Source organism: Eubalaena glacialis, chromosome 11, assembly GCF_028564815.1.
Source record: "Eubalaena glacialis isolate mEubGla1 chromosome 11, mEubGla1.1.hap2.+ XY, whole genome shotgun sequence".
Lineage (NCBI taxonomy): Eukaryota > Metazoa > Chordata > Mammalia > Artiodactyla > Balaenidae > Eubalaena > Eubalaena glacialis.
This window is the reverse complement of record NC_083726.1, coordinates 7,323,184-7,348,315: the sequence shown is the minus strand read 5'-3', so window position 1 is coordinate 7,348,315 and position 25,132 is coordinate 7,323,184. Positions and strand designations below refer to the sequence as shown.

Genomic DNA, 25,132 nt, shown 5'->3' with positions numbered 1-25,132 from the left:
TTCCTCCCAAGGGAAGAGAGGGCTTCCTCCCAAGGGAAGGGAGGGCTACAGCCTGGGGCTCTGGAAGCTGCCACCAGGGTGAAAATGGCATCATAGGTCCTAGCAGATTGGGCCAAGCTCAGGGGTGACCCTAGGATACAGATACCAAAGAATCAGCACAATTCAGGCTATTTCTTAAAATCATCTTGTACTAAATCCCAAAGAAAACAGGTCAGTTGGTTACCCATTGCTGCCATTTGTATCAGTTTAAAAGCGGGACAGCTCTGAGAGCAAGTATTAAAGAAATACAACACCCAGCTACAAATTAAGCATCCTCCCACTCGATCATTTTCCTAGATTCATTCTGGTTTATGGTGGCTTCCCCATGCTAAAAAAACCCCTCCTACTCAGAGTACCCCAACCACTCGAAAGCACAGAGCTCAGCCACGACCTTTGAGGGCTGCCATAGATGGTATGATTTTAAGCCAAATGCTAACATGCCATACGATGCCATGCAGTCTGAACCCTGTGGTCTGCGGTGCCTGTGGTTCTGCAGGGTTAGCTGGGGAGCAGCATGGCTCCCAGAAGAGGGAAGGGTGGGAGCTGGGGTGAAGAACCGAATTCAATCTCCAAGCCCCTGGCTGATGGCCCACAGGGAGGGCAGGGACCACCTCCTGCCCCCTCCGTCGCTACGGTTGCTCCGGGCCGGCCGTCTTAGTGGTCACCAGCTCAGTGGAACCCAGCTCTGTGGCTGGCACAGGGACGCTGTGGGCAGGTGGGGTGGTAGCTGGGTCTTCACTGGGCGGAAGCCAGATGGGAGCTGTGGCATCCAGGGTTCCCGGAGAGAGGATGCTGTCACTGTCCAGGGGCTCTGGGGAGGTGGGAGGGGAATGCAGGGTCAGGATTGGGTCGCAGCCTTCCCCCATCCCTGTTCCGGAAGCCTCCCTGGAGGAACAGCCCTCTGACTTATGAGAGAGAAGTCAGTTGATGAAGCCCCACTGGCGGGATTGGGGAGGGGTGGCACATGATCGGCCCTCAGGACAGGAAGTGCTGAGAGCGCTGGCAAAATGGGAGAGGGAGAGGAGGGGTGGGAACCAGTCTGGCTGTCCAGAGAGAGGGCAGGACAGACCCCCTCCCTCGAACGGGCTCCCCAGCCTTGTGTCTCTTCCTCACACAAGTCTAGGATGCCAGAGCTGTGTCCCTTGCCTGGACCGGGGTCTGGGGCAGGACTATTTCTCCCTGCTCAGCCTGAGACCCTCAGAGCGCACTCTTCGCCCCCTCTGTCTGCATCACCCCCTAGAGCCCTGCCTCCGCTTCAGACCTCCCCCACACCTTTACTCTGCCCCTGCCCCTGCCCCTCAAGGGCCATGTCTCCCCTCCGACGGCCCCCAGCCCTCTCGGTTCCCCTAGACGCGGAACTTACCAGCCTGGTCTCCATCCGGGGCCTCCAGGGCCTCTGGGGCAGCCGCCGCGGCGGGCCGTCGCCGTCGGCGCCTCCCGCTCACCAGGCCCAGCAGGACCAGGGCCAGCGCCAGGCCCAGCAGCGCGGGGGCGCCGAAGAGCAGCGCCGGGAGTGGCAGCGCGGCCTCGGCCTCGGCGGTGGCCCCCGGGCCCACCGACTCCTGCGGCTGCAGCACCGTCCCGGGCGCCAGGCTGCTCGGGCCGCCTGCTGGAGGGGACGGGCAGGCAGAGCACGGGGCAGAGGGGAGAGAGGAGCGGGGAGGGGGAGGGTCGGAGGGAGGCGAGGCTGGGCCGCGGAGGGGAGGGACAGCCGGGCGGGGCAGGGCAGGGGGAGGGGGAGAGAGGTGGCCGTGAGGGCCACGCGGCGATGGCTGGTCCCCATCCAGGCCCCAGCCCACAGGCCCCCCTCCTCGCCCGTTATCGCGATGCCCCCCGACGTCCTGGGACAGGTGGGGGTCATGCCTGCGACTCTGGTAGGGCGGGGGCCTCCTGGCAGAACCCTCCCTCCCCTTTCAGGGCCGCCCTGCCTGCCATCCATCAGCGCGGCTCAACTCTTACCCGGTCTAGGCTCTGTTGTCCGGAGGAGACTGCAGGCCACACATTTGCGAACCAGCGGGTCGAAGCACTGGGTCTGCAGGCACTGCGGGGCGGCCGGCCTGTCTCTGCCCCTCAGGCCCCTCGCCCCTCGCCTCATGCTGCCAAAGCCCATGCCTGTCTGCCTACCCCGCTGGCACTGAGTCTGGCCCCTGCTGCCCCGTGGGGAGGAAACCGGGCGGGGCCACCACCCACCCCGCCCCAACCCGCCCTCCTGCCTGCTGGGGTGAGACCAGGTGGGACCACTCTTAGCCAGGGCCCCGGCACCCCAGACCTTCTATCTGTGGTTTCTCCATTCAACCATCACCCCCAGACAACCACTGGGCGGACCCTCTGCTGGGCACTGAGATGAGGCTGGGGCTCAAACCAGGGCCTGCTCTTGGGGAGCAGAGGATAGGCCCTTTAATCGGGACACAGAACTCTGGGTGGCCTCCTCTGTCCTGCTCCCCAAGGCCAGCCCAGAGTGCTAGACCATGCTCACCAGCCATCATCTCCCCCTCACCTGCCTCCTCCGGGGAGCCCTCCTGTCCTTCTCAGGCAGAGCTGCTCAGTTCATGAAACACATCCTGAGTGGCCACGCTGTACCAGGCCCCAGACGACTCCCACACTGGAGGTGGTGATGGGGGAGACAATGCCTCGCGGCAGCGGCATCAATGAAGATGATCACCACGGAGGGGACAGGAAAGCTTTGTGGAGGAGATGATGAGAAGGTGTTTGCTAGGTGGAGTGAGGTCTAGGGGAGCGCCCAGTGTGAGCAAGGGCCTAAATATGAAGGCCAGGGAGTACTGGGACCAGAGGCCCTTGACTGAGAGAAGCTGGGACTCCGGCTGGAAAGGCACTGGGGAGCCATGAAGGGCTTTAAGCAAGGCGTGTCATAGTCAGATTTGCCTGACTATGGTTAGCGAGGAACCACTGGCTGGAATAGAGGGCACAGACGGGGTAGGTCCAGGGACAGCTCGGTCTCCAGATCCTAAGCAGGAGGGACACTCAGATCAACAGATGAAGAGACAGACGAACAGACCGATGAACAGACCAACTCCCAGCAGGCAGGAGGCAGCTCACCCACCCGACTCCTTTTTCTCAGGGCTGTGTGTGTCCAGGCTTGCTCGCCTCTGTGTCTCACCGAGGCCCCTCCTGTCTGTCTCTACTCCCTGGTGTTTGGGGCAGACCCACCTGTCTCTCACCTGTGTCTCTCAGACTGAGTCTCAGACACACAAGCCCCCTCGACCTTCCTGGATATATGCTGCCCCCTCCCTGAGGGCAGGGGCTGGCAGAGAGCCTCAGCATGGAGCACGGACTTAGAGCCTCATGGTGGGCCATACCAGACCCCTAAGCACTCAGGGCTGGAGGTGCACAGAGGAAAGAGTAACTGTCCCCGGGGCAGGGAGGGGGCTTAGGGGTAGGAGTAGATCTTTAGCCGTTCAAGGGGGAGGGAAACCTTCCAGGCAGAGAGAGGGGATGGGCGAGGGCAGAAGCACAGAGAGGGGCAAGGGGAAGCTTGCTCTGGGAACAGGCATGGCCACTGCCTCAGGGGATGCTGCGGAGGGAGGGAGACGGAGGCTGCAGATGGGCAGGGCCAGGCCTCAAGCCACAGGCCTGGGGCAGTGAGGAGCCCCAGGAGGTGTCTGAGTGGGGGAGAGATTCTCTGAGCTGTGCCTTAGAAGGGACCCTCTCCCTGGCTGCTGTGGAGTTGGAGACTGGACAAAGTGAGCAGAGCTGGCACCATGGAGGCTGGCACCATAGCCCAGGGCCAGGGAACGAGCCAGCAGCTGTTTAGGAGGAAAGAGGGATGCCATGGAGTGAGGGGAGCAAGGCTTGCCCCCAGATTTCTGGCTCCGGGGACCCTAGGACTCACACAGAACCCTGAGTTGGACGGCCTTGAGGAGCCCTGGCCCACTGCCTCTCCGTCCCCTACCCACGGGCCAGCAACTCCGTGGCAGGAAGGTGTAGGCGGTGGGGCAACTGCAAAGGAGAAGTGGGTCTGGGGCGGTGGGTGTGGGTGTGAGAGTGGGTGTGTGGTGAGGGGGTGGGGAGCCCGGAGCTGGAGAGGAGTCAGGGCAGGGAAGGCCCTCCTATGGGGCAGAGGGGCGGCGGCGAGGCTGGAAGACTGCGCCCCAATCCCCGCCCCATCGCCATTGCTACGGATGCTGTTATTACCTGTTACCCTAGGGACTGCAGGGCCCTTACTCGCATCAGGCATCTCTTTTAGCCCCAGTGGAGGGGGCTGGGTCTCGGGAGCCTGGAGGGGGAACCTATCCCTGGGTGAGGGTGGAGCCAGGTCTGGGGTCATTTACTTGAGCCATCACTGCAGGGGCTGCCCGGCCTCTGTCTCATCTCACCGGGGCTGCTCTGACTCTGGGGGAGAGCTGTGGCGCTGCTGGTCGTGGACCCTGGCGCAGGCCACCTTGAGGGAGAAGCGGAGACACTCAAAGGTTTGACACAAAGGTTTCCTGGGTGCCTCCCATGTGCCTGAACAGCCAGGCGCTGAGGACAGAGCAGGCAACAGGACACGTGTCAATGGAGTGTGCGGGCACCTGACCCCGGACAAACCTTTTCACTTGTGCCTCCTAAACAGGGAAGCAGGAGGCCTCGAATCTCTGCTTGGACGACTTAGGAGTTAAGAAGAGAAATTTCACCATCAGACCAACGTGGTAAAATGTATTATTCCTCAATGTATTCTTTTTTTTTTTTTTTCACATAGCTCTTAAGTCAATTAATTTTTAAAATTCGTCTTCTACGTCACTTTTTAACTGTGAGATGTGAGCAAGAGAGAAGAATTAAAGTTTCTAAAATCCATGTGGTTCAAGCAAAGTTCCCTTGTTCTTTCGATAGTTTTTACTTTAAATAATTTGGTATCATCACCTCAATGCATGTTGAAGCAGAAAATGAGGGACTTTGTTGCTGAAAAACCCTTCAAATTGAATCTATCAGTGTTCTCAAATTTTCATTCATTGATGAGTTTTTTTAAAAAGACGATTAATTTGAGTCTGTCAGGGAAAAGGGAGTCTCCCTTGATCTGTATCCCTAAAATGCCCCCCGAAACACCGTCCCCATGGTTCTGACACAGGTGCTATCATCATGTACGTTTTTCAGGTGGGGAAATAGGGGCTCTGAGGGGCAAAGGGATGACCCAGCACGTTCGAGGTGGCCTGGATGGGGTCTGTGTCCAGCCGACTACGAAGTGTGACCTATGCCTTTTGTGCCTCAAGGACAGGACTGGGGAAGTGAGGAAACTCTGCCTGTTGGACAAGCTCAGTGTCATGGTGGGGGCAGTCCCCAGGGGCAGAGAGACCCAGCCCCCCAGATCTGGATGTGAAAGTGCTCTGAGACCCGGGATGCATGTATTCTGTACTTAAAAATTAGTTTTATTTGTCATTTTGTGAGTAATATCTGAACACAGTCTCATGAAAAAACCCTCAAACAATACAGAAGTCTATGAGTAAGAAGGGGCATTTCCCTGCCGCCCCCAGAGGAGTCTGTTTTCTCTTTGGAGTCTTTCATCCCAGTCTTATTTTTATGCCTTTAAATTCTCGTGTACGTGCATAGAGGAAAAACAGGTTTTGTGTTTCATAGAGGGGCCACGAGGTATGGATTGTTCTGTTGGCCTTTCCCATCCCTGGGCCCGTCCTGAGGGCTGTGCTGGCTCTCTTGCTCCATCTTTTGTTTTTTTTTTTTGGATGAACCAGGGCCCTTGGCGGTGAGAACGCAGAGCCCTAACCACTGGACCGTCAGGGAAGTCCCTCTCGCTCCATCTTATTTTGTCACAGCGGCTGGAGCCCCCAGAGTAGTGATTCCCTTTGCCTTTCTCATGTATTAGCTCTGACATACAGCACACTGCCAGAAAGTGTCCCTCACCGGGGAGTGGGAAGGATGCGATGTTGGGCCTCTGGACACTGGGAGAGGGTGGGAGAGGCAGGGAGATCAGTACAAAGTCCTGGTGAGGCCAGAGAGCCCCCGGGGCCCCTCTCCCCTGAACCCAAGTTATACAAGGGCAGGTCATGCCTGTCCATGAAGCAGTTAGAAAATCCTTGCCCAGGCTCTTCCAGGCCCTCTCTGCCTAGCCTCAAGCTCCCAGTCTCCCTGCACACAGTCACACACACACACACGTGCAGTCCAGGGGTTCCTGGCCAGAGCAGCCCCAGCAGTTCTCTCAGCCTGGCCCTAGGCTGGGGGACGTGGGCCCTCCATGTGAGGTCAGAAAGGAGACCCGGCCCTTTAGCCTCACGGCCACAGGGAAGAGTCCCCACCTCCTGGGGCCAGGCCTGCAGGTGTGTAAGGTGGACAGAGGCGGTGAGGCTAGGGTGGGGAGGGGGAGGAGCAGGGAACTTCCCCAGCGGTCATCCCTCCCCAGGCGTCATTCAGGGCACCACACGGGAGGGACAAGTTGGCCGCTGGTTCCGGGCCTCCTGGGGGCTTTTGGCGCTGTGTGAACACACAGGCCGACCGGTGCAGACACCAGGTACTTACTGAGACCTGCGACGAGTCAGGCACTGTTCTAGGTTCTGGGGAGACAGCAGGGAACCACAGAGACAAAATGCCAACAGTAAAACCATATAGTAGGTGAGGAGGTGAGAAGTGCTGGGGAGAAAACTTCAGGACCGAAGGGTGACAGGGAGGGCCAGAGACTTGCGAAAGGCCCGGTGAGACCTCGGAACGGGGGGACAGAGGTGCGAGTGACCCCGGAAGATGTCTGGGGAGGAGCAGGCAAGGCCCAGGGGCTGGCACAGCACCAGGAAGGTGGCGGCGTGCACGCTTACCACCTGCTTGGCCCTGTGCCCCACGTGTCACCTGAATCCCTTGCCTCAATCCTGTGGGGGTAGGTGGAATCGTGATTCTTACTTTGCAAAGAACAGAGCAAGCTCAGAAGGAAAAGGGATGAGTCCGGCAGCCCCTCGGCCCCTGAGCTCTCCCACCACCGCTCCCACGATACAACATCTGGGGGTCGATGACACTGGGGGGGTGGGGTCAGGTCCGGCACAGAAGAGGACCAAGTGCTGGGCACCCACTCTGAGCCTGGCCTGGCAGGGCTGTTATGCAGTCAGACCAAGCCTCTACCAAATGCTAGCTCCCAGAACCCCCCAGGGAAGGCTGCCTCCTGCCCAGGTCAGGGGCCCCGGGCATTGCTCACCCCCTCTCCCTCCCAGAGCTGGTCCTCAGGGACCCACCGTCCATAGGGTCACACTCAAGCAGGACTCACAGATTTGGGATGTGCAGAGCCCACCACACTGTCTCCCTCAGCCTCTCCAAGTGTCTGTGAGAAGTCCTTTCACAATGATTCTCTGCTCGGCCCCAGGGGAGACTGACGGATGGCGGGGGGGGGTGGGGGGGGTGGGGGGGGAGCGGCGGTTTAAGTCAGCAGACCCCTTCTGGAAAGGGTCCCTTTGTGCTGGCCTGGCACCGGGTGTGAGGGGGCCTTGACCTCAAGAACCCCTGCACCCGACCACCCAACCACCCAACCCTCGGGGCGCGTGTAGGGTGTGCATGCGGCAGCTGCGGTGTCAGGCACTTCAGCTTCTCTGAGCTCACGAGAACCCCAGCAAGCCGTGGGGCTCAGGGATGGGAAGTAAGCCACCCCAGGTCACACTGCAGGTTGGCCGCAGACCCCAAGTCAATGGGACTCAAAGACCAGGTCCTTTCCCACTGCATCACTTCCCCTCTGTGGCCAGGCTGCCCCTGCCTCTGCTCGCTGAGGGGTGGAGACACAGGTGCCATGCTGCGGAGCCCCCTCCCCGCAGGGAGGCCCTGCCTCCTGGGAAGACCCGGGCCTGAATGCTTGGGTCTGGGACGCCTCCTACGGAGAATGTGAGCTCCTTGGGCCTGGGCTCCAGGGCTGCCCACAACCAGGTGGCCTGAGGACACAAAAGAACCTGTGACCCTGAACAAGCCCAGCCCCTCTGACAGCCTGGATGCCTCATCCACACGGCGGGGGCCCAAACGCCCCACTCCCTCCTCTGTGCTCTCAGAGAGCCTGGACCGGGCAGCTCCCAGGCCCAGCAGAAGGGCATCCCTTCCGGGAGCCTTGGGCTGCCCACCCACTCGGACCTGCTGCCCAGGGGTCCTTGCCCACTCTCAATAACTGCCTCAAACGTGACCACCCTGTGACCATGGCCAGCCCCAGAAGTCTTCCATTTGCTTGGAGTTTTATGTTTAAAATAACAGCTTCTCAGTCTCAGTCCTCACAACCGGCTGGAAGAAAGGCATCAATTAGCCTGACCCCATTCTACAGATGAGGAAACTGAGGCACATCGAGGATAAGTGACCTGCCTGAGATGGGGAGATCAGTAAGAAGCCAAGTGCAGCCTCTCCTGTCTCCCTCCACAGCACCAAGCGCCAATTCCGGGCACCATGGGGGCATAAAGACTGGTCTTCCGTCACTTCCCTCCGTCAAACTGTCTCCTGGACAATGTTGCTGGCCCCTACTCCCCGGCTGGGGGCAGTGGGCCTGAGGGTGGCCGGCGGCCGTTTAGGGGTTGGTCAGCTCTGCTGTGAGGCAGAGGCGGCCTCTGGGTTCCAGGGCCCCCCGCCAAGCTCGCTGGAGCTGACAGCAGTGACAGCATCGCGCTCCCCCAGCACTTGGAAGGCTCCCAGATCCTCGGCTGGAGAACGTGACGCCATTTCTCTTGTTAAATGGCACCAGGTGGCGAGGAAAACGTGGCACGGGGACCAGAGAGAGAGAGAGAGAGTGCCTCATGCTGGCTGGGGGTGGGGGCGGGTGTATGGGGAGGACCCCACCTGTCTCCAGGCAAAATGACAAGCCCAGAAGAGGCAGGCAGGCTGTGCCCACACCACTGCACTCTCCTGCTTGGACACCATGCTCCATCCCCCAAAGGCCTCCCCTTCCCCCACCCCTCCACGGAGCCCTGCAAAGCCCCGCCCAGGCTCCTGAGGGGCTGAAGACAATGTGGTTTTCTAGGAGCCCGGGGGCCCTCTTGGAAGGCCGGCCTCCTGGACCTCTGCTGATCCTGCCCTTCCCCGCAGATTCACCGCCCACCTTTACTGCCAGCCTCTTCCTTCAAGCCAGACCCACCCCAACTTCAGCACAGAAGCTGGCTTCCATTCCCAAATGCTGGGAGTCCTTGGGCGATCCTTGTGCCCCAGGCCTGCTCTCCGCCCTCCCCTCCGTGAAGCCTCCCCCTGTGCTAATGGGAGACTGCCCTTCCAAACGGCTGCTTTCTCTGGCTCAAGGCCTGTGTGTCCACCATTTCTGTGTTCTCAGCTCAGGGCCTGCCCAGCAGAGATACCCAAACCTTTGTTCAACGATTAGGTGCCTAAGAGAACAACCGGAGAGAAAAAGCAGAGAATTGGGGCCAGAGGTTGTCTCTGCCTCCGATTAGCTGTGCGACTGTGGATAAGCCTCTGATGACAAATCTCAGTTTCATTAACTGAAATGGGGAAACACTGTCAACCTCACAGGTCTGTGGGGAGGGTGGCAGGAGCGACTGTGTGAGAAGGGCTCTGTAAACTGTGAAGCTCTGAGAAGGTCGGGTGGGTGACGTCTGGGACCTGAACCGGAATCTCCACAGCTGGCAGCTGAGGTTCTCGGCGGGCTGAGGGGGCTCCGTGGAAGCCAGCCAGGCATCTGCAAACCTTACCGAGCACGCACGAGGGGTGGGGCGCTGGGCCAGGTCTGGAAGGAACCCAAGGAGAGGAGAAAGGCGGGCCCTACCCTTATGACGCCTGCGCCGAGTTTCAGGTTGGCCCATCCTTCAGTGAAGAGCATGAGCTGCGGCTGCCATGGTGACGTCAAAGCAGAGGCCCTGCAGTGCTGGCACCGTGCAAGGCATCAAGCAGGGCGGGTCGGTCCTGAGGCCTGAGGACGGAGGACAGGCCGGGGCACAAGCTGGGTGGGGTTGGGAGGGCGCGGTCACGCTCCAGGGTAGCCGGGACCTGGCTCTCTTCCTGAGGCCTCTCCCACCAGACCTCCTCTTCACCCCCAAGCTCTCACATGTGTGCCCAGCGGCCACAGGGGAGTGGCAGGAGCCCAGACCTGGCTGCCAGGGTTTCTGGACTCTAATCCTGGCACTTCCACAAATTCTAATGAGACCCAAAGGAGAAGGAAAGCAATGGTCATTGCACAATCTCTTGCTGCCAACCCAGAAACCAGCCCTCGGTCAGATTCTCTCACTGAATTCTCACAACCTGAAGACTTCACAGTGTAATTCCTGGATGCGCACCAGTTTTTGAACTTAGCTCTGTGTGATTTCAAATAATAGTTCAAATAACTGTTCATTGAGTGCTTGCCTGGCACTGTGTAAGCATTAACACGTTTATTATGAAATACATCAAGCGCAAGAGTAATACAACCTCAGGCACTTCACCCCCACCATTTCATACAATCCTCACAACGCAACAGGGTAAGTAGAGCAATCTCCATTTCACACCTGGGAAAACTGAGGCCCCAAGAGGCAACAGCCAGGTCCTACAAGCATGGCAAGGCCAGGATGCGGAGTCAGACTGGGCTCGTAGAGTCCAAGCTCCCCCTACCCGACTCCTCATTGTTCTGAGTCAGTTTGCTCATCAGCAAAATCAGAGTGGTGGACGAGACCAGTGATTTGCAAACTTTTTTCAGCCACGGACCTTTGTTCAGTCGAAGACTTAAGTGGAGAGAGAACACGTCAGATGGATGAAGACCTGGGGCTCTGCTGGAGTGAGCGTGGGAGGGGGAGGGGGGCTGGAGTCCCACCAGCTGGGCTCCCTCCCCACCCCCTGCCCCCGGCACGCCCCGCTGGAGCTCGAGGACTTTGGACCCTGAGGGAACTGCCCGCTGACCCCGGCCTGTCAAGCGCCAGCAACAGTGACTGTTGACTGAGCCGGGCACCAAGCCATGGGGAGGGGCAGCCCGGGGGCTGGTGGCCCTCACAGGTCCTCCAGGGAGGGGTTCTCAGAGCTCTGCAGCAGGGACAGCAGGTTCAGGGCCGAGACGCTGGGCACGTGGCCGGCGCAGATCTGCAGCATGCGGACCAGGCGCTGCGCCATGGTGGCTCGAAAGTCTCCTATCTGCAGAGGAAGAGCAGAGAACAGTGGTGAGGGGCCTGCTGCCCTCACGTGGAGCAGCTCCGCGGGCTGCCCAGGGGAGCGGGGCGCTGGGATGTGGGGACAGCTCAGGGCACCGCTGCCCAGCATGGCCACGCCCTTGTCCGCGCCACACCTCGCCGAGCCGTTTCCAACCACCTCAGCTTACCGAATCCTTTAAACACCCTCCAGGGATACCAGAGACAATGACCCCTGCTCCAGAAGAAATGAAGGCTCAGCAAGCTGGGCTGGCGAGGTTAGGTCAACCGTCCAGAGGCACACAGTCAGTGACTGCAGAGCTGGGATCTGAACCAGGGCTAGTCCCAACCAATGCTGGGGTAGAGTAGGCCCCAAAGGCTTCCTTAGCTGGGATCTGTCTGAGAAAGACGCTCACAGGGAGAGAAGGGAGGGGTGGGTAGGGAGCGGCCCTGTCCGAGGCCAGGGAGGCACCATCAACAGACGGCTCCTGTGTCAGGGCCTCTGAAGGGCTGGTGGGCCCAGAGGAGCTGTGGGATTAGGCGGGGCGACAGGACTGTGCTAGGGCCTGGCACCAGATGGTGTGGGCAGATGAGGAGCCCATTATAAATGCTGAAGAATCAACAGTGATGCTCAGATGTTCTCCCCTGACCAACAGGTGCCCTCAGATGCATCTCCCCCTTCCCCTGTCCCCTCTCTAACTGGGGAAAGGGCGCCACCATCCACCCAGTCACCCAAGCTGGTGACCAGGCAGCCCCACGCCCTCCTGCTTTCTCCACCATTTGCCACCCATGACATCCTGGGTTTTAAGTCCAGAGGCGACGTCTCAGTCCTCATCACACTGGCCTCACTCGCACTGAGTCTCCTCTCAGCAGAATCTCACGCAGCTGCTCCCTCTCCTTCACAGGCCTTTTCCACCTGGCTCCCGGGACCCCACCCTCCGCAGCTTCTCCTCTCACCTCGCAGGCCGCTCCCTCCTCTGTGTGACGTCTAACTGCTGGGGGTCCCAGGGCTTGGCCTTTGCATCTCTTTCCCCCACACTCGGTCCCCAGGTGACCTCATCCAGCTCCGTGACCTTCAAACCATCTAATTGCTGAGGATGCCCAAACTGCATCTCCAGACCTTTCCTCGGAGTGTTAGACACACATGTGCCGCTGCCCGCTTGGCTTCTGGGTAGACTCCTAACAGACTCCTGTCTTAGTGTGTCCGAGACGGAGTTCCTGGGAGTCCCCCCGAACAGCAGTCGCCCCCATCGCAGCCACAGGCAACCCCATCCTTCCAGTTGCTCAGGCTGAAAACTCCAGAGTCGACCTTGACTCTTCTTCCTCTCCTGTCTTACATCCAGGCCATCAGCACATCTGTCGGCCCCGCCCTGGAAACACCCAGCATCACAGACCATCTCATCTCCCTCTTCCCCAGACACCACTGAGCCCAGGCCACGCTTAACTCTTCCAGACACAGTCCCCAGGCCCATCTCCTTTCTGCCCCGTCTCCCTTCAGTCCACTCTCCTCCCAACAGCTGCAGGGACCCACTTAAAACCTGAGTGAGGCTGCGTTCCGCCCCCCCCCAGCCCCACACTTTCCATTGCTCCAGTCTAACTCAGAGTGAAAGCCACCACCTGTCCTATGACCCACAAAGCCCCACGGTCACTCTGACTCATCTCCCACAGCTCTGCTCCAGCCACCCATGCCTCCCTGTGGACCTTGAACACAGCAGGCAAGTTCCAAACTCAGGGCCTTTGCACTTGCTGTTTCTCCAACCTAGTGGGCCTTTCCACCAGGAGGCTCCACGGCACCTTCCTTCAAGTCTTTACTTAAAGGTCATTTTTTTAGTGAGCCCCTTCAACCCCTATGTAAATCTTGCCGCTTTACCACCACCTGACAGGTCACATCTCCATTCTCTAACATGCCATACGTTCTACTTCCTCACTTTGTTTCCTCCACTAGAACAGAATTGGGAGTTTTAAAACTGTTCTGCTCTATGCTGCTTCCCTAGTGCCTAGAACAATGCTCATGGCGCTGTAGATTATGTAAGAAATACTTGTTTTATTTTTTTTTAATTAATGTATTTATTTTGGCTGCATTGGGTCTTCGTTGCTGTGCGTGGGCTTTCTCTAGTTGTGGCGAGCAGGGGCTACTCTTCGTTGCGGTGCGCGGGCTTCTCATTGTGGTGGCTTCTCTTGTTGCAAAGCATGGGCTCTAGGCACGTGGGCTTCAGTAGTTGTGGCTCGCGGGCTTCAGTAGTTGTGGCACGTGGGCTTCAGTAGTTGTGGCACGCGGGCTCTAGAGCGCAGGCTCAGTAGTTGTGGCTCACGGGCCTAGTTGCTCCGCGGCATGTGGGATCTTCCCAGACCAGGTCTCGAACCCGTGTCCCCTGCATTGGCAGGCGGAGTCTTAACCACTGCGCCACCAGGGAAGTCGAGAAATACTTGTTGAATAAATCCTCTGAGTTCTGCGGCCTCTGCCTCTGAACTATCCCTCCAAACTGCTGCAGCTCTCACTCGGACTCCACAGTCTGCTTCCCGCAGCGGCCTCGTCCCGAGCCCTCCTGCCTCTGGCCAGGCCTCCTCCCATCCACACATCATACTCCAGAGACGCGGCCCCCAAATCCCACTTCTGACCCTAGCGTGGCTGCCCCGTCACCGACAGGAGGGAATGACTGAATTCCACTGCCAGGCTTCCAAAGCTCTGCAAGTCCTTCTGCTGCTGCGTATGTTACACGTCGGTCCATTTTGCTTGATTCTGAGAGGCAGGGCCAACGTCTGAGGCATTTGTGTTCTCAGGGACCAGCACAGGGCCCGATCAGCGGAGCTGGGAAATCATTTCACTGGGCGAATCCCACACCTCCCTGGGTGTTTCCTCATGTGTAAAACGGGGCTCATAATTCCTGCCACGCAAAGGCCTCAGAATATGGTGAGGCTCCAAGTCGATTAAGCGGAGGAGTGTGCCCCGAACAGGACAACAGCGGTACGAGGAGTGCTGACCGTGCAAACACTGGGTGCTTTGTGGGAGAGAATGCCAGGTCCAGGTTCTCAGCAGGGCTGCTGCTGGCTGGAAATAGAAAGTCGGCCACAGACCTTTTCTGAGAGAAGTTCTCAGGCTAGAGGACAAGCCAGGACCTGGTACAGCCTGCCACCTCCTGACCACACACAGAACTGCACCACCACGCGCACCTCAGCTGTGGAGCAAAGATGGCGATTCCCCTTCAGAGCCAAGAGAAGGCAGGCTGTGTGTGTGCGTGTGTGTGTGTGTGTTGGGGGTGGGTCGACTTGTTCAAAGCCACACAGTCAGCCCGCTAAGACAGGAAAGAGACAGCTGCTCACCAACCTGGCTCTTCCGCTGACTTACTAGCTGTGTGACTGTGAGCACGCCTCGCCTCTCCTGTTGTGAGGAAAGCCTGCAGGGACAGGCCCCTCGGGGGTGCCCCGGGCCTCAGGTCCTACCTGTGAGATCAGAGCGTCGGTCGAGTCGGGGTTCTTAAAATAGTCATCAAATGTGAAACACAAATCTGTACATCTTAACCGATGCACTGAATGAGATCTAGGGCAGGTCTAATGACTTCTGCAGTGTCGGAGTAGTAATGAGATCTGCCCCAGTCCCCATGGGACATGGCAACGTCCGCCGCTTCCACTGCTAACAGTCACAGGTTCTGCTAATGCTACTGACATCTCTTGCCTACATTCACAATGATAAATTTCTCTTAGAGGTTAGTGAAAACAAGAAGTAATTTTTTTTCTCATCCAGGTCCGCAAATCCCCTGAATTCTTCTCCCTTCTGACTAGAGGGGTCCACAGACCCCAGAGTAAGAACCCTTGGTGATGAGGGACCACATACTGACTCAGTTCCCTCTTATGACATCACTTTGCTTTTGGGAACAGGTGCAAGACCCAGGACAGAGCAGAAACACAAATCTTTAAAACGAATCTCAAAACCAACTGAGCAGGTCTGGTGTGCGGGTGGGGCAGCCCAGGCCCTGGGAGCCCAGAGGCAGCAGCATCAACTCCTGCTGAGGACCCTTTAGCAAAAAGTCGTCAGGTTCCGTACTGCACAAAGAAAGGCTGAAGAGCAAAATTCAACAGCAAAATAGAAATCCGCTGTGCTAACCCCACCATGAGCACTCACCTCGTGAGAAACACCAAGAAAAGCAAGTCAGGGCAGAACCAATATCATACGTATCCATCCAACCACCTACCCACCTACCCAGCCTCCCTTCTGCTGCCTGCTAGACCCCCTGCCCCAGGCTGGGACCAGACAAGGTCTGCAATCCAGGGATGTAAGGGGGACACTGGGCACCTTTACTGCTGGTTAATGAGGCAGACAAGATGCCTGGCCTCACAGCACTTAACCCCAGCAGGGAAGTGAGATATTAACATGGACCCACAGGTACACGCACAAGACTTAGTTACGAGTAGAGAGAACGACGCAAAAGCAAGAGGTGATGGCGCCTGGTGCACGAGCAGAACTCGAGATGTACACGGAGCGTCACCCTACTTCACATGCGCGAACCCAAGGCTTACGGTGACCCACGCAAGGGCGGAGAGCAGAAGAGCCAGGGCTCAAACGAGGACCTCGTCTCCACATCAGGACCCTCTTCACTAGGGGACGCAACGAGCCTCCAAGAAGCATCCCTGCCACGCCCACTGTGTGCTGACTGCTCCGTCCCTCAACCCGCGTGCTCGGGGTCCTCACCTCCAGGTCACAGAAGAGCAGGGGGCTCCGGTAGGTGCGGGCCAGCTTCACGACGGTGTTCCGGTGAATGCTGCAGTGGCTCTCCCGCCCAGCTGCAAAGAAGCCACGGCCTGTAATCTCTACCTTCACGGCTGTCATCTAGGAAGCACTGGGCCAAGTAGTTCATTTCCCTTCTCTGGGCCTCAGTTTCTTACTAGTCAGTGGGGTGACAATCCTGTTCTACCTTCTTTTCAGGGCAGTCAAGATCATCAAATCAGAAAATAGGCTGAAGGGGCTTGCATAGAGTACTCGATAAAAACATGAATTTCCTCATCTATGAAATGAGGATAGTAACAACCCCTACCCTGCTGAGTTACCACAGAGATTCAATGAATGAATACACAGAAGTGACCTGGTGTTCACTTACCCACCAATGCTTGCTGAGAATAATCCGTGCCAGGCCCTTCCTGCAAGGAGCTCGCAGTGCAGCTGGCAGGGCAGACACACCACCAGTGTAGGTAGAAGGGTTAGGAGTCTCTGCCAGAGGCATGTGTGGGATGGATACCCTGAGGGCCCAGACTGCAGGGCTGGTCAGGTCCCCCAGGAGGCAGAAAATAGGGGTTACCGAGATAAAGAAGAGGAAAAAGTATTTGAGAGAAGCCACATGGTATAATCATTAAAGGCATGGGCTCTGGAATATGACTCTAGGTGTGAATCTCTGCTCTACAACTGTTCAGCTGCGGGGCCTTGGGCAAGTTACCTAACCTCGTGACCACAGTTTCCTCCGCTGCAAAACAGAGAAAATAGTACCTACTTCAGTAGTACCTGTCGTGAAGATTAAGTAATATAGAAACAAAGCACTTAGGACAGTGTCTGGTCTATTGTGAGTGCTCGATATAGGGTAGCTATTATTATTTCCACTGTTAATATTACCAAGTCTCAGAGAAATATAAGCTGAGCCAAAGAAGGGAAGAGTAATAGGAGATAAGACAGGAAGGCAGGGGCCAAACTGCAAAATACTTTGTGCCTTTACAGGAGTTTGGATTTTACTCTGAAAGCCACAGAGAGCCACTAAGCACCTCTAGGCCATTATCTCAGCAGAATTAACTTGGCAGACTGATCAGCTCAGATTTGCTTTATAAAGACTGACAACATCAGATTCCAAAATGCATGTTTTTTCCATCACCCAGGCTGCCTTTGCAAGGAGTCCACCACAGGCCCTGGGTTGGCGGGGGAGGGACGCACTTACCGCCTGTGGCGAGGAAGCTCACCTTCCCCAGGAAGAAGGTGGCGTCCACATGGTGCAGGGACTCCTCAACATTCCGGAGGCTGCAGTGGCCAGGGCGAGAGAACAAAGCAGAGGACAAACCTCACAACAGAGAAAGCAGAAGCCACCCCGCCTCTGATCCCAGAGAGGCCAGAGAATGAGAGGATGGTGACAGGAAACAGCCCTAGAGGAATACTTTGTCCTTTCATATCTTTAAACTACTTTTTTTTTTTGAATTTTATTTTATTTATTTTTTTATACAGCAGGTTCTTATTAGTCATCCATTTTATACATATTAGTGTATGTATGTCAATCCCAATCTCCCAGTTCATCCCACCACCACCCCTCCCCCCACCCCCGCCACTTTCCCCCCTTGGTGTTCACCGTTACGAAAGATGCTGCATGAATTTTCTTTCCCACAGGTCCTTACACATCCAAGCAAACGTTTCTGTAGGACAGATGCTAGACGTGGAATGGCTGGGTCACAGTATGTGTCTTTTTTAAGTGTAGATAAGTATCGCTGAATTGCTTTCCAATAAGGTTACAGCGATTTTAAGTCATATCAATCATATGAAAACACTCTTTTCCTCTAAGCAAGGGCACCCTGACCTTCTGGGTTGAGGCTTTCATTCACTCATGTCCAGGGAGTGATGAAGCAACCTGCTGTTTCCTGGCCAAAAAGCCATCTCAAAGGTCAGGCTTCAGCCTGAATGAACACAGCCTGAGGCCAACAGCAACAGTGGCCCTGCCCCTAAGTGTGGCTGTGAAGCAGGATCTCTCCAAAGACTTGGGCCAGTGTCCCTTCTGGTGAACGGAGAGATCTCACCCAAAGAGCAACAGATCTGCTGAGCCAGGGCCCTCTGGCAACCATGGCAGATCTCAGCCCTTTCTCAGCCCCACCTGGGCCTAAGTCACCGCTGACTGGTTCCAACTGGTCAGGAAGTGCGGTCTGGACATGGTCCTGATGCTACGTGTATCTGGTGTCTCTATGCCACTGGATTCCCAGGTGTTTCCACCACAGCCTTCCCTTGATCCCTACCACAGGCCCAGGTGTCTGCCTTGGTTTCTGTGCTGGACCCTGTGCCCTGCTCTTAGCCAGCTGTCCCCCAGGAGGGAGAGGGCAGACCTTTCTTCTGTACTCCCCAGGCTGGCTGCAGTCCTGTCCCCAGGGTTGCCAGCACCACAGGGAGACCGGATCAGGCCACCAGCATCAACACCACCCATGCTGCCACTGCCACGGCCCCACGCTAGACTGGGCTCTGACGCCGCACAGGCCTTGACAGTCCTCCGAACACACTACGCTCCTCCTGCCCTTTACATTAACCCTTCACCTGGAACATTCTGCTTACTTTCATCTTTCCCTGGCTAATTTCTCGTCATCTCTCAGGTGTCTATTTAAATGTCACCTCCACCGGGAAGTCTAGCCTGACCTAAGTCCTGAGAGTCAGAGGTCTTGTTTGGGCTCTCACAGCCCCAGGCTTCCTTCTTTTTACAGTACACATCGCAGGTACTGTCACTGTCTGTTCAAAAGTCTAGCCTCCTCTCCTAATGGACCTTGAGGACAGGGGTCTGTTTCATTCATGTCTGTGCCTGCTGTCAGGGATACACAGTAGGCTTCAGAGAGCCAAATGACAGATGACACTGCTGGCATTTATCAGTGTCTTTTAAACATCGTGCATTGGCCACTGGCTCCCCCCTCCTCAGGGTCTAAGTTAACCCCAGGCAGCCTCTCCCTGTCTCCTCTCCTTCCCATCACAAGTGAGGCCACTGTCCCAGGACATCCCTGAGCCAGGTCTACCTGAGCCCGGCAGCCCCCATCCTCCGGCTCTCACCTGTGTTTGCTGTGAAGGTTGACCACGAACACAATCAAGTCAATTCGGGGCCGATTCACATTGGAGGGCAGAGGGAGGGACTTTGCCAAGTGGCTGAAAAACAAGAAATTGCAGGACTAAATACGCACCCACGTCACAATGACTGTTCACATGCCACCCGTCACAGGGAAGAGCTCCTCTCCTGTTCACCTGAAGCCAGACTTTTCAGGTGAGCACAGGAGCAGGGCAGAGCTGGTCCTATCCAGATGACTCCTGCTCTACTCTCCCTGCCAGAAAGTTTAGTAACTGCCTTGGCAACAGGGAGTTTTGGATATAAGATGGCATGAGGCTAGCCATCTACACTGCATGCTGGGAGGGAGAGAGACCAGGCTCAGAAGGCGGGGAGGGTGTTGGACTGTGAAGTTTAGGGGTTAAGATTGAAGCTCTTTGGAGTAAGACAGAGGGGCCCCAAATCCCAAGTCTGCCAATTATCAGCTATGTGACCTTGGGCAAGTCACCCTCATCATTCTTGTCTGGACTTAGTCTCAGATTGTCAAATACCCACCTGAAGGGTTTTTTTGAATCCTCTACTTCTGCCCATTTCCACATATGACTATTACTCATCTGCCCCCCACCCCTCAGCTTATAATTTAAGAATACCAAAAAGTATACAAAACACAAAAGTTAAAAAAGAAACACATACTCCTAAAAGTTCAGTTACCTAGAAATAACTATTAACATTAGAACATTTTTCTAAACATCTCTCCACGTACACAATGTATACACATTCAGACACTAGAATACAGTAGATGTAATCGAAAAATAGGAGGGAGTTCCCTGGCAGTCCAGTGGTTAGGATGTAGCGCTTTCACTGCCGTGGCCCAGGTTCAATCCCTGGTCGGGGAACTAAGAACCTGCAAGGGGCATGGTGCGGCCAAAAAATAAAAAATAAAAATAAATAAAAATAGGATAATAGTATTAATTTTATCTGAATTTAGTGGAAGCAAAATAACTAAAGTAGAACTGAAAAAAAAAGATGAACTTTGGATAAATTATTTTTTAATCACAAGAAATTATTTCCTCAAAGAACCCAATTAAAAAAAGATTATGGAAAATATGAGTAAGTTGGTATCATTTTTAACAGTTTTAATTTTACCTATATGGGATTGATTCTCTATTATTAAGAAAAGTGAGAAAATTAGCATTCTTAAAATCTACCTTACCATTTGGACAAAACTTACAAATGTACATTTATATTGCTATTATTAATGGTATTATTATATACATTTATATTTTGCTCTAACCATAACTTCGGACCTCAGCTAATGAAGTTGCCACTCTAGAACATGAGAGAGACAAAGGGTACTGGGGAAGGTCTCTCACTGGCAATTAAATGCTTCAGCAATAAAGAGACAATCATTTTTGCTCACAACTCATTGGCCAGAACTAGTCACATGGCTCCACATAACCACAAAAGGTCAAAGCTGGTTCCTGCCAAATACTCCAAATGCAGAGAGCCGAAAATACTTGACAACAGAATGAACAGATGACCATATGGGTGATTTGCTTCTCCTGCCTAAAAGTCTGAAGAATTATTTACTTCAGAAGTAAATAATTGTCCATTTTTCCTGGAACAAGATATATGTACCCTTTTTAACGGACAAATTCAACTCTTCACTCATTCCAGGGAAGTCTTCTTCTATTACACTTCAAACACTTTTGCTGTAATTTTTCAAATCTTTCTTCTTTGTAAATAATTAAGTCTTTAACCACATCTACTCTGATCCTTGCTGTTTCTATGTATTTATTAGATAGATCTCATATGGTATTATTTTTCACGTTTTTTGTCCTTAGCTCTGCAACCTCCCTTTTCCTCTCATTCTGTTATTATTTGGTCTTTGAACGCTTCTTTTAAAAATTCATGTTCCTATTAAATTTCTCAATGGCACAAAGCACTCAAAAAGGAGCTTTCTTCCCCTTTTCCCAGAGTGGGTTCTTCATCAGATTTTTTGCAAGTCATGTGACTCTCTCTTTTTTGCCAATGGTTTCCATCTCGTTTAATGCAGGCAATTTTGTCCACATTTTCCATTTACTCTGATGTTAATTAATTTTTTTGACTTTTTTTTTTTGGCCTTGCCCCATGGCATTCGGGATCTTAGTTCCTGGACCAGGGACCAAACCCGTGCCCCCTGCAGCGGAAGCGCAAAGTCCCAACCACTGGACCACCAGGGAAGTCCCAAATTAATGTTTTTTCTTATCCCTTCCTATTTCTGAGCTATGGGTTTGAGATTATTGGTTATTGTGTTTGGTGTTCTATAGCCAAAGAGCCTGGCAAGACAGGTAGAGCACAGATGGACATATGAACAATCTTTATTTTGAGGGAAAGATTATGTTGAAGGAGAATGATCCAAATCTAGAGGGTATTTCCTCTGTGGGAATTGGAAATGCCCCATACTAGGTAGAATAAGAGAACATAATCTTTCTATCAGGGAGAATGACACCCACATGTATTCAGTCACTTGACTCCTGCCAGCAGCTGTTTCTACTCCCTCTCAGTTAGAAAAAGGAAAACAAAATATACTTTAGTTACTTTTTCTCCAAGTTTGGGGGGTATCTGAGCATGTACTCTGTGCCAAGTACTGCTCAAGGCACTGGGGATTCACCAGTGAGCAAAAGTCAAAGTCCCTGCCCTCAAGGGGCTGACCTTGGTGTCCCTAGGGGTGGCAGACTGGAAACAAGTAAAGAAACATGGAAACTTCTTATAGTGACAAGTGCTAGAGGAAAATAGAAAAACTGTGTGACAGTGATGGAGGATGCCTTTGGACGGGGACAGATCACGCGTTAAGACGGAGACTCCGAGGGGTTGGTCAACCGGCTCCACCTGTGCCCGCCTCTCTGGCGGCCCCCCTACCGCCAACCCCGCTCTCCCTTGCGCCCAGGCCAGCGATCGGACACCCCCAGCATAAGGCTACTTACACCTTCAGCTCCGATGTGCAATCCTCCTTGAGCATCGCATCGGCCAGCTGCTGCAGGAGAGCATCCTCCGTGCCCACCAGCTGCCCAGAGAGAGAAGGCGACAGACTGATACCTGGACACAGCAGTCCCGCTGGAGGGCCCGGACGGCCGCGAACCCAAGATTCCGGCTCCAGCGCGCGAGGCACCCTTTTACCGAGAGGACTCCGGCAGAGGGCCCAAGGTTTGCACCCTCTCCGGTCCTGTCCGGAAAGCACTCACTACCTCCCCTGACCCTTCCCGGAAAGGCCTTGTCTCTCCCAGAAGTCCGACCTCTCTACGCGGGAAAACCGAGTTTTGGACACCCGGCACCCCGCCCCGCGCGCGGTCGCCCCGCCCAGCCGCCCCACCAATCAGAAACTGCGCACTTATTGGTGGGGACGTCTCTCAGCCTCAGAAGGGCAGCTACTCCGACTGGTTCAGAGTGTGGCTCTCTGGCCCACCACACCCCAGCCAGAATAGCCCACGCCAGCACCTCAGAGAGCGCAGGGGACCTGGCGGCTGAGGCACAGCCTGGGAGGAAAGGCGGGCGGGAGAATCTGGGCTGCTGACGCCTACCAAGATGGTGGCCGTGTTCAGGCCAGGCAGTTTGTCCAGCGGCCGCAACACCGACATCCCAGGGACAGGCCGAACCGCCGCTCGTGCGGTGCGCGCCGGGCTTTCAAACCGCCCTGTATCCCACCCCGTGTGCGTAATCGTGGGTCACGTGACAGTGCCTGGGCGGGACTTCTTAAAGGAACCACTACCGCCTTTTCCGAGGGGAGGTTCCACCGCTGGCTCTAGGCACACAGGGTGCTGCTGCCTGCGGGACAAGACTTTTATTTCACGACTGGGAGAAAGAAGATATTCAGTGATTCAGTTATTCATTTTCATTCATTCGTGCTCATTCAAGGTGCTCTTGATTCCTTCCAAACCTGTCCCTCACACATCTTCTCCATCTCAGTTGACTCCGTCCTTGCAGCTGCTCAGAACAAAATCTTGGGTCATTCTTGGCTCCCCTTCCCTGCACCTCACAAGCAATCCGTAAGCAAGCCTGTGGGTTCTATTCTTAAAATGCAAGAAGCCGACCATTTCTCACCACCTCCACCCCACCACCAGGAGAAGCCACTCTCATCTCTCACCAGGTCTACTGTAAGAGCCTTCTCACTGGCTCCCTGCTTCCACCCTGGTCTCCAGGGTTACTGGCTATTCTCCACACAGCAATCGGAGTCATCCTTTAAAAAGAGAAATCAGAGCAGGCCACTTCCCTGGCCAAAACCCACCGATAGTTCTCCTCTCACTCAGGTACATTGCAAATGCCTTACAGGGCCTTTGAGGCTCTGTGGGTTCTGGCCCCTGACAGTCTCTCTGGCCTCATCTTCTGCCCTTCTCCCTCTAACAACGGCTCTAGGACCCCTGGCCCTGTGGTTCCCTCTGGCTGAAATGCTCTCCTCCCAAATAGTCACATGGCTTGTTTCCTCACTTTATTCATGTTTCTGCTGCAATGTCACCTCATCAGAGGGGGCTTTCTTAACGACGCTATCTAAAATAGCAAGCCCTCCCATAATCCCTCTCTCCCCTCTTCTGCTCAGTTTTCTCAATAGCACTTCACATATTGACTAGAACTGGGCAGCACCTGAGATTTTACAAACTAATAAACTGTTACTGTTTATTACTGTTTAGTAATAGTCTGTTACCTTTTCATGGATGCTGCAGAAGACATGAAACTCCTGGGTAAGGGACAAAGGACATTATTACTCAAGGTAAAAGCAGTAGCTGTGGCTTTACCTTTGTTTGTGTCATTTTCCCCATGTCCCGCAAGCCCTGCAAAGGACCCACCCATCATGTTTGCCTGTACACCTCGTGGATGGCATTATAGGAGAGGAACACAGAGGTTAGAAATTCACCACTTTTATAGTGAGTGGTAGGCATGCCTGTTCTTTTTCCGGTTGCTTGTTTTTCCTGTTCTTTTTCCAACCCTCAAGGTTGCTTGCTGCAAAAACAAACCCTTAGAAATGGCCTGGGTAAAGAGCTTTCAGAGCCCTGCTTTCTTGGCATATGCTCAGCAAGAACCTGCAGGGACTCAGAGCCCACAGCAGATTGCTTCTCCCAACAGTTATATAATTATCTGCTCATTGTCTGTCTCTCCAACTAGAGCATAAGATACATGAGGGCAAAGATTTTGTCAGTTTGTATGTCCAGCACTTTAAAAAGTCTCTGGTACATAGTAGTTGCTCAATAAATATTTGTTGAATGAATTAATTGATTTACATCCATTTGTTTATTCTCAGCAGTGATTCATTCATTCATTTCCTAGGGCAGACCCAATGCCCCATCCTGGGAACACAGATGAATCAGACATTACTGACCAACTCAGTGTGATGGGGGAGTAGGACCGTGATCTCACAGTGTGTTCATTACTGTGACATCTGGGAGAAAAGAGGCATACATTCTGTCTAACCTAAATCCTTCTCACTATGAACCAAACTAGTTATACCTTGCTTAGAAAGAGCAGGAAGTACATGGCTTCAGGGAGCCCCTGCCCCAGCACAGATGGTGCTTTGATTCCCCATGGCACGGGGCATGGAGGGGACTCCCTGACAGGTAGAGTAAGTACTAGGAAAATAAAGTAAGGTGGGCTAGGGGATAGAACGTGATGGGTAGGAGGAGCTACTTTAGGTCAGGGGAGGCCTCGCTAAGAAGGTGATGTTTGGGGCTTCCCTGGTGGCACAGTGGTTGAGAATCTGCCTGCCAATGCAGGGGACACGGGTTCGAGCCCTGGTCTGGGAAGATTCCACATGCCGTGGAGCAACTAGGCCCGTGAGCCACAGCTACTGAGCCTGCGCATCTGGAGCTTGTGCTCCGCAACAAGAGAGGCCGTGATAGTGAGAGGCCTGCGCACCGCGATGAAGAGTGGCCCCCGCTTGCCGCAACTAGAGAAAGCCCTAGCACAGAAACGAAGACCCAACACAGCCATAAATAAATAAATAAATAAATAATAAAAATAAAGGAATTCCTTTAAAAAAAAAAAGAAGGTGATGTTTGGGCAGATGTCTGCATGCGGTGAGAGAGGAGCCAATTAAATATAGTGGAGAAGGGAGGGTGGGAGGGAGACGCAAGAGGGTGGGGTTATGGGGATATATGTATACATATAGCTGATTCACTTTGTTATACAGCAGAAACTAACACAACATTGTAAAGCAAATATACTCCAATAAAGATGTTAAAAAATAAAAATGCTAAATAAATAAATAAATATAGTGAAGAAGAGGATTCAGGCAGAAGGAGCAGCAAGTGATCAGACCCCAAGTGGGGAGCATTCCTGACACTTCTGAGGAGCAGCAAGGAGGCCAGTGGCTGAAGCAGGTGGCGT

At 54.5% G+C, this 25,132-nt stretch overlaps 2 protein-coding genes across 2 annotated transcripts; both read right to left on the bottom strand.

The window, feature by feature from the left end:
- Nucleotides 1-668: 668 nt before the first annotated feature.
- On the bottom strand, nt 669-2,149 carry TNFRSF13C (TNF receptor superfamily member 13C). The gene is made up of 3 exons (XM_061206251.1): nt 1,999-2,149; nt 1,403-1,726; nt 669-850 (listed from the first exon to the last, which is right to left on the bottom strand). Exons 1-3 carry the CDS (start codon nt 2,147-2,149, stop codon nt 669-671), a joined length of 657 nt encoding a protein of 218 aa, XP_061062234.1.
- Nucleotides 2,150-10,286: 8,137 nt separating this feature from the next.
- Nucleotides 10,287-22,395, bottom strand: CENPM (centromere protein M). The gene is made up of 6 exons (XM_061205301.1): nt 22,339-22,395; nt 21,745-21,824; nt 18,790-18,882; nt 16,940-17,019; nt 15,712-15,803; nt 10,287-11,031 (listed from the first exon to the last, which is right to left on the bottom strand). Exons 1-6 carry the CDS (start codon nt 22,393-22,395, stop codon nt 10,891-10,893), a joined length of 543 nt encoding a protein of 180 aa, XP_061061284.1. The 3' UTR covers nt 10,287-10,890.
- Nucleotides 22,396-25,132: the final 2,737 nt, after the last annotated feature.

Excerpts from the sequence above, each read along its gene's own strand:
- TNFRSF13C (XM_061206251.1), bottom strand. The coding sequence starts at position 2,149 with ATGGGCTTTGGCAGCATGAGGCGAGGGGCGAGGGGCCTGAGGGGCAGA. Across the intron at positions 1,727-1,998 it reads GACAACAGAGCCTAGACCGG|CCTCGCCTCCCTCCGACCCT; the intron begins GTAAGAGTTGAG and ends TCCGCGGCCCAG. Across the intron at positions 851-1,402 it reads CCCGGATGGAGACCAGGCTG|AGCCCCTGGACAGTGACAGC; the intron begins GTAAGTTCCGCG and ends CCACCTCCCCAG.
- CENPM (XM_061205301.1), bottom strand. The coding sequence starts at position 22,395 with ATGTCGGTGTTGCGGCCGCTGGACAAACTGCCTGGCCTGAACACGGCC. Across the intron at positions 18,883-21,744 it reads TGCACATCGGAGCTGAAGGT|CCACTTGGCAAAGTCCCTCC; the intron begins GTAAGTAGCCTT and ends CTTGTTTTTCAG. Across the intron at positions 11,032-15,711 it reads TGCTCTTCTGTGACCTGGAG|ATAGGAGACTTTCGAGCCAC; the intron begins GTGAGGACCCCG and ends CTTCCTCTGCAG.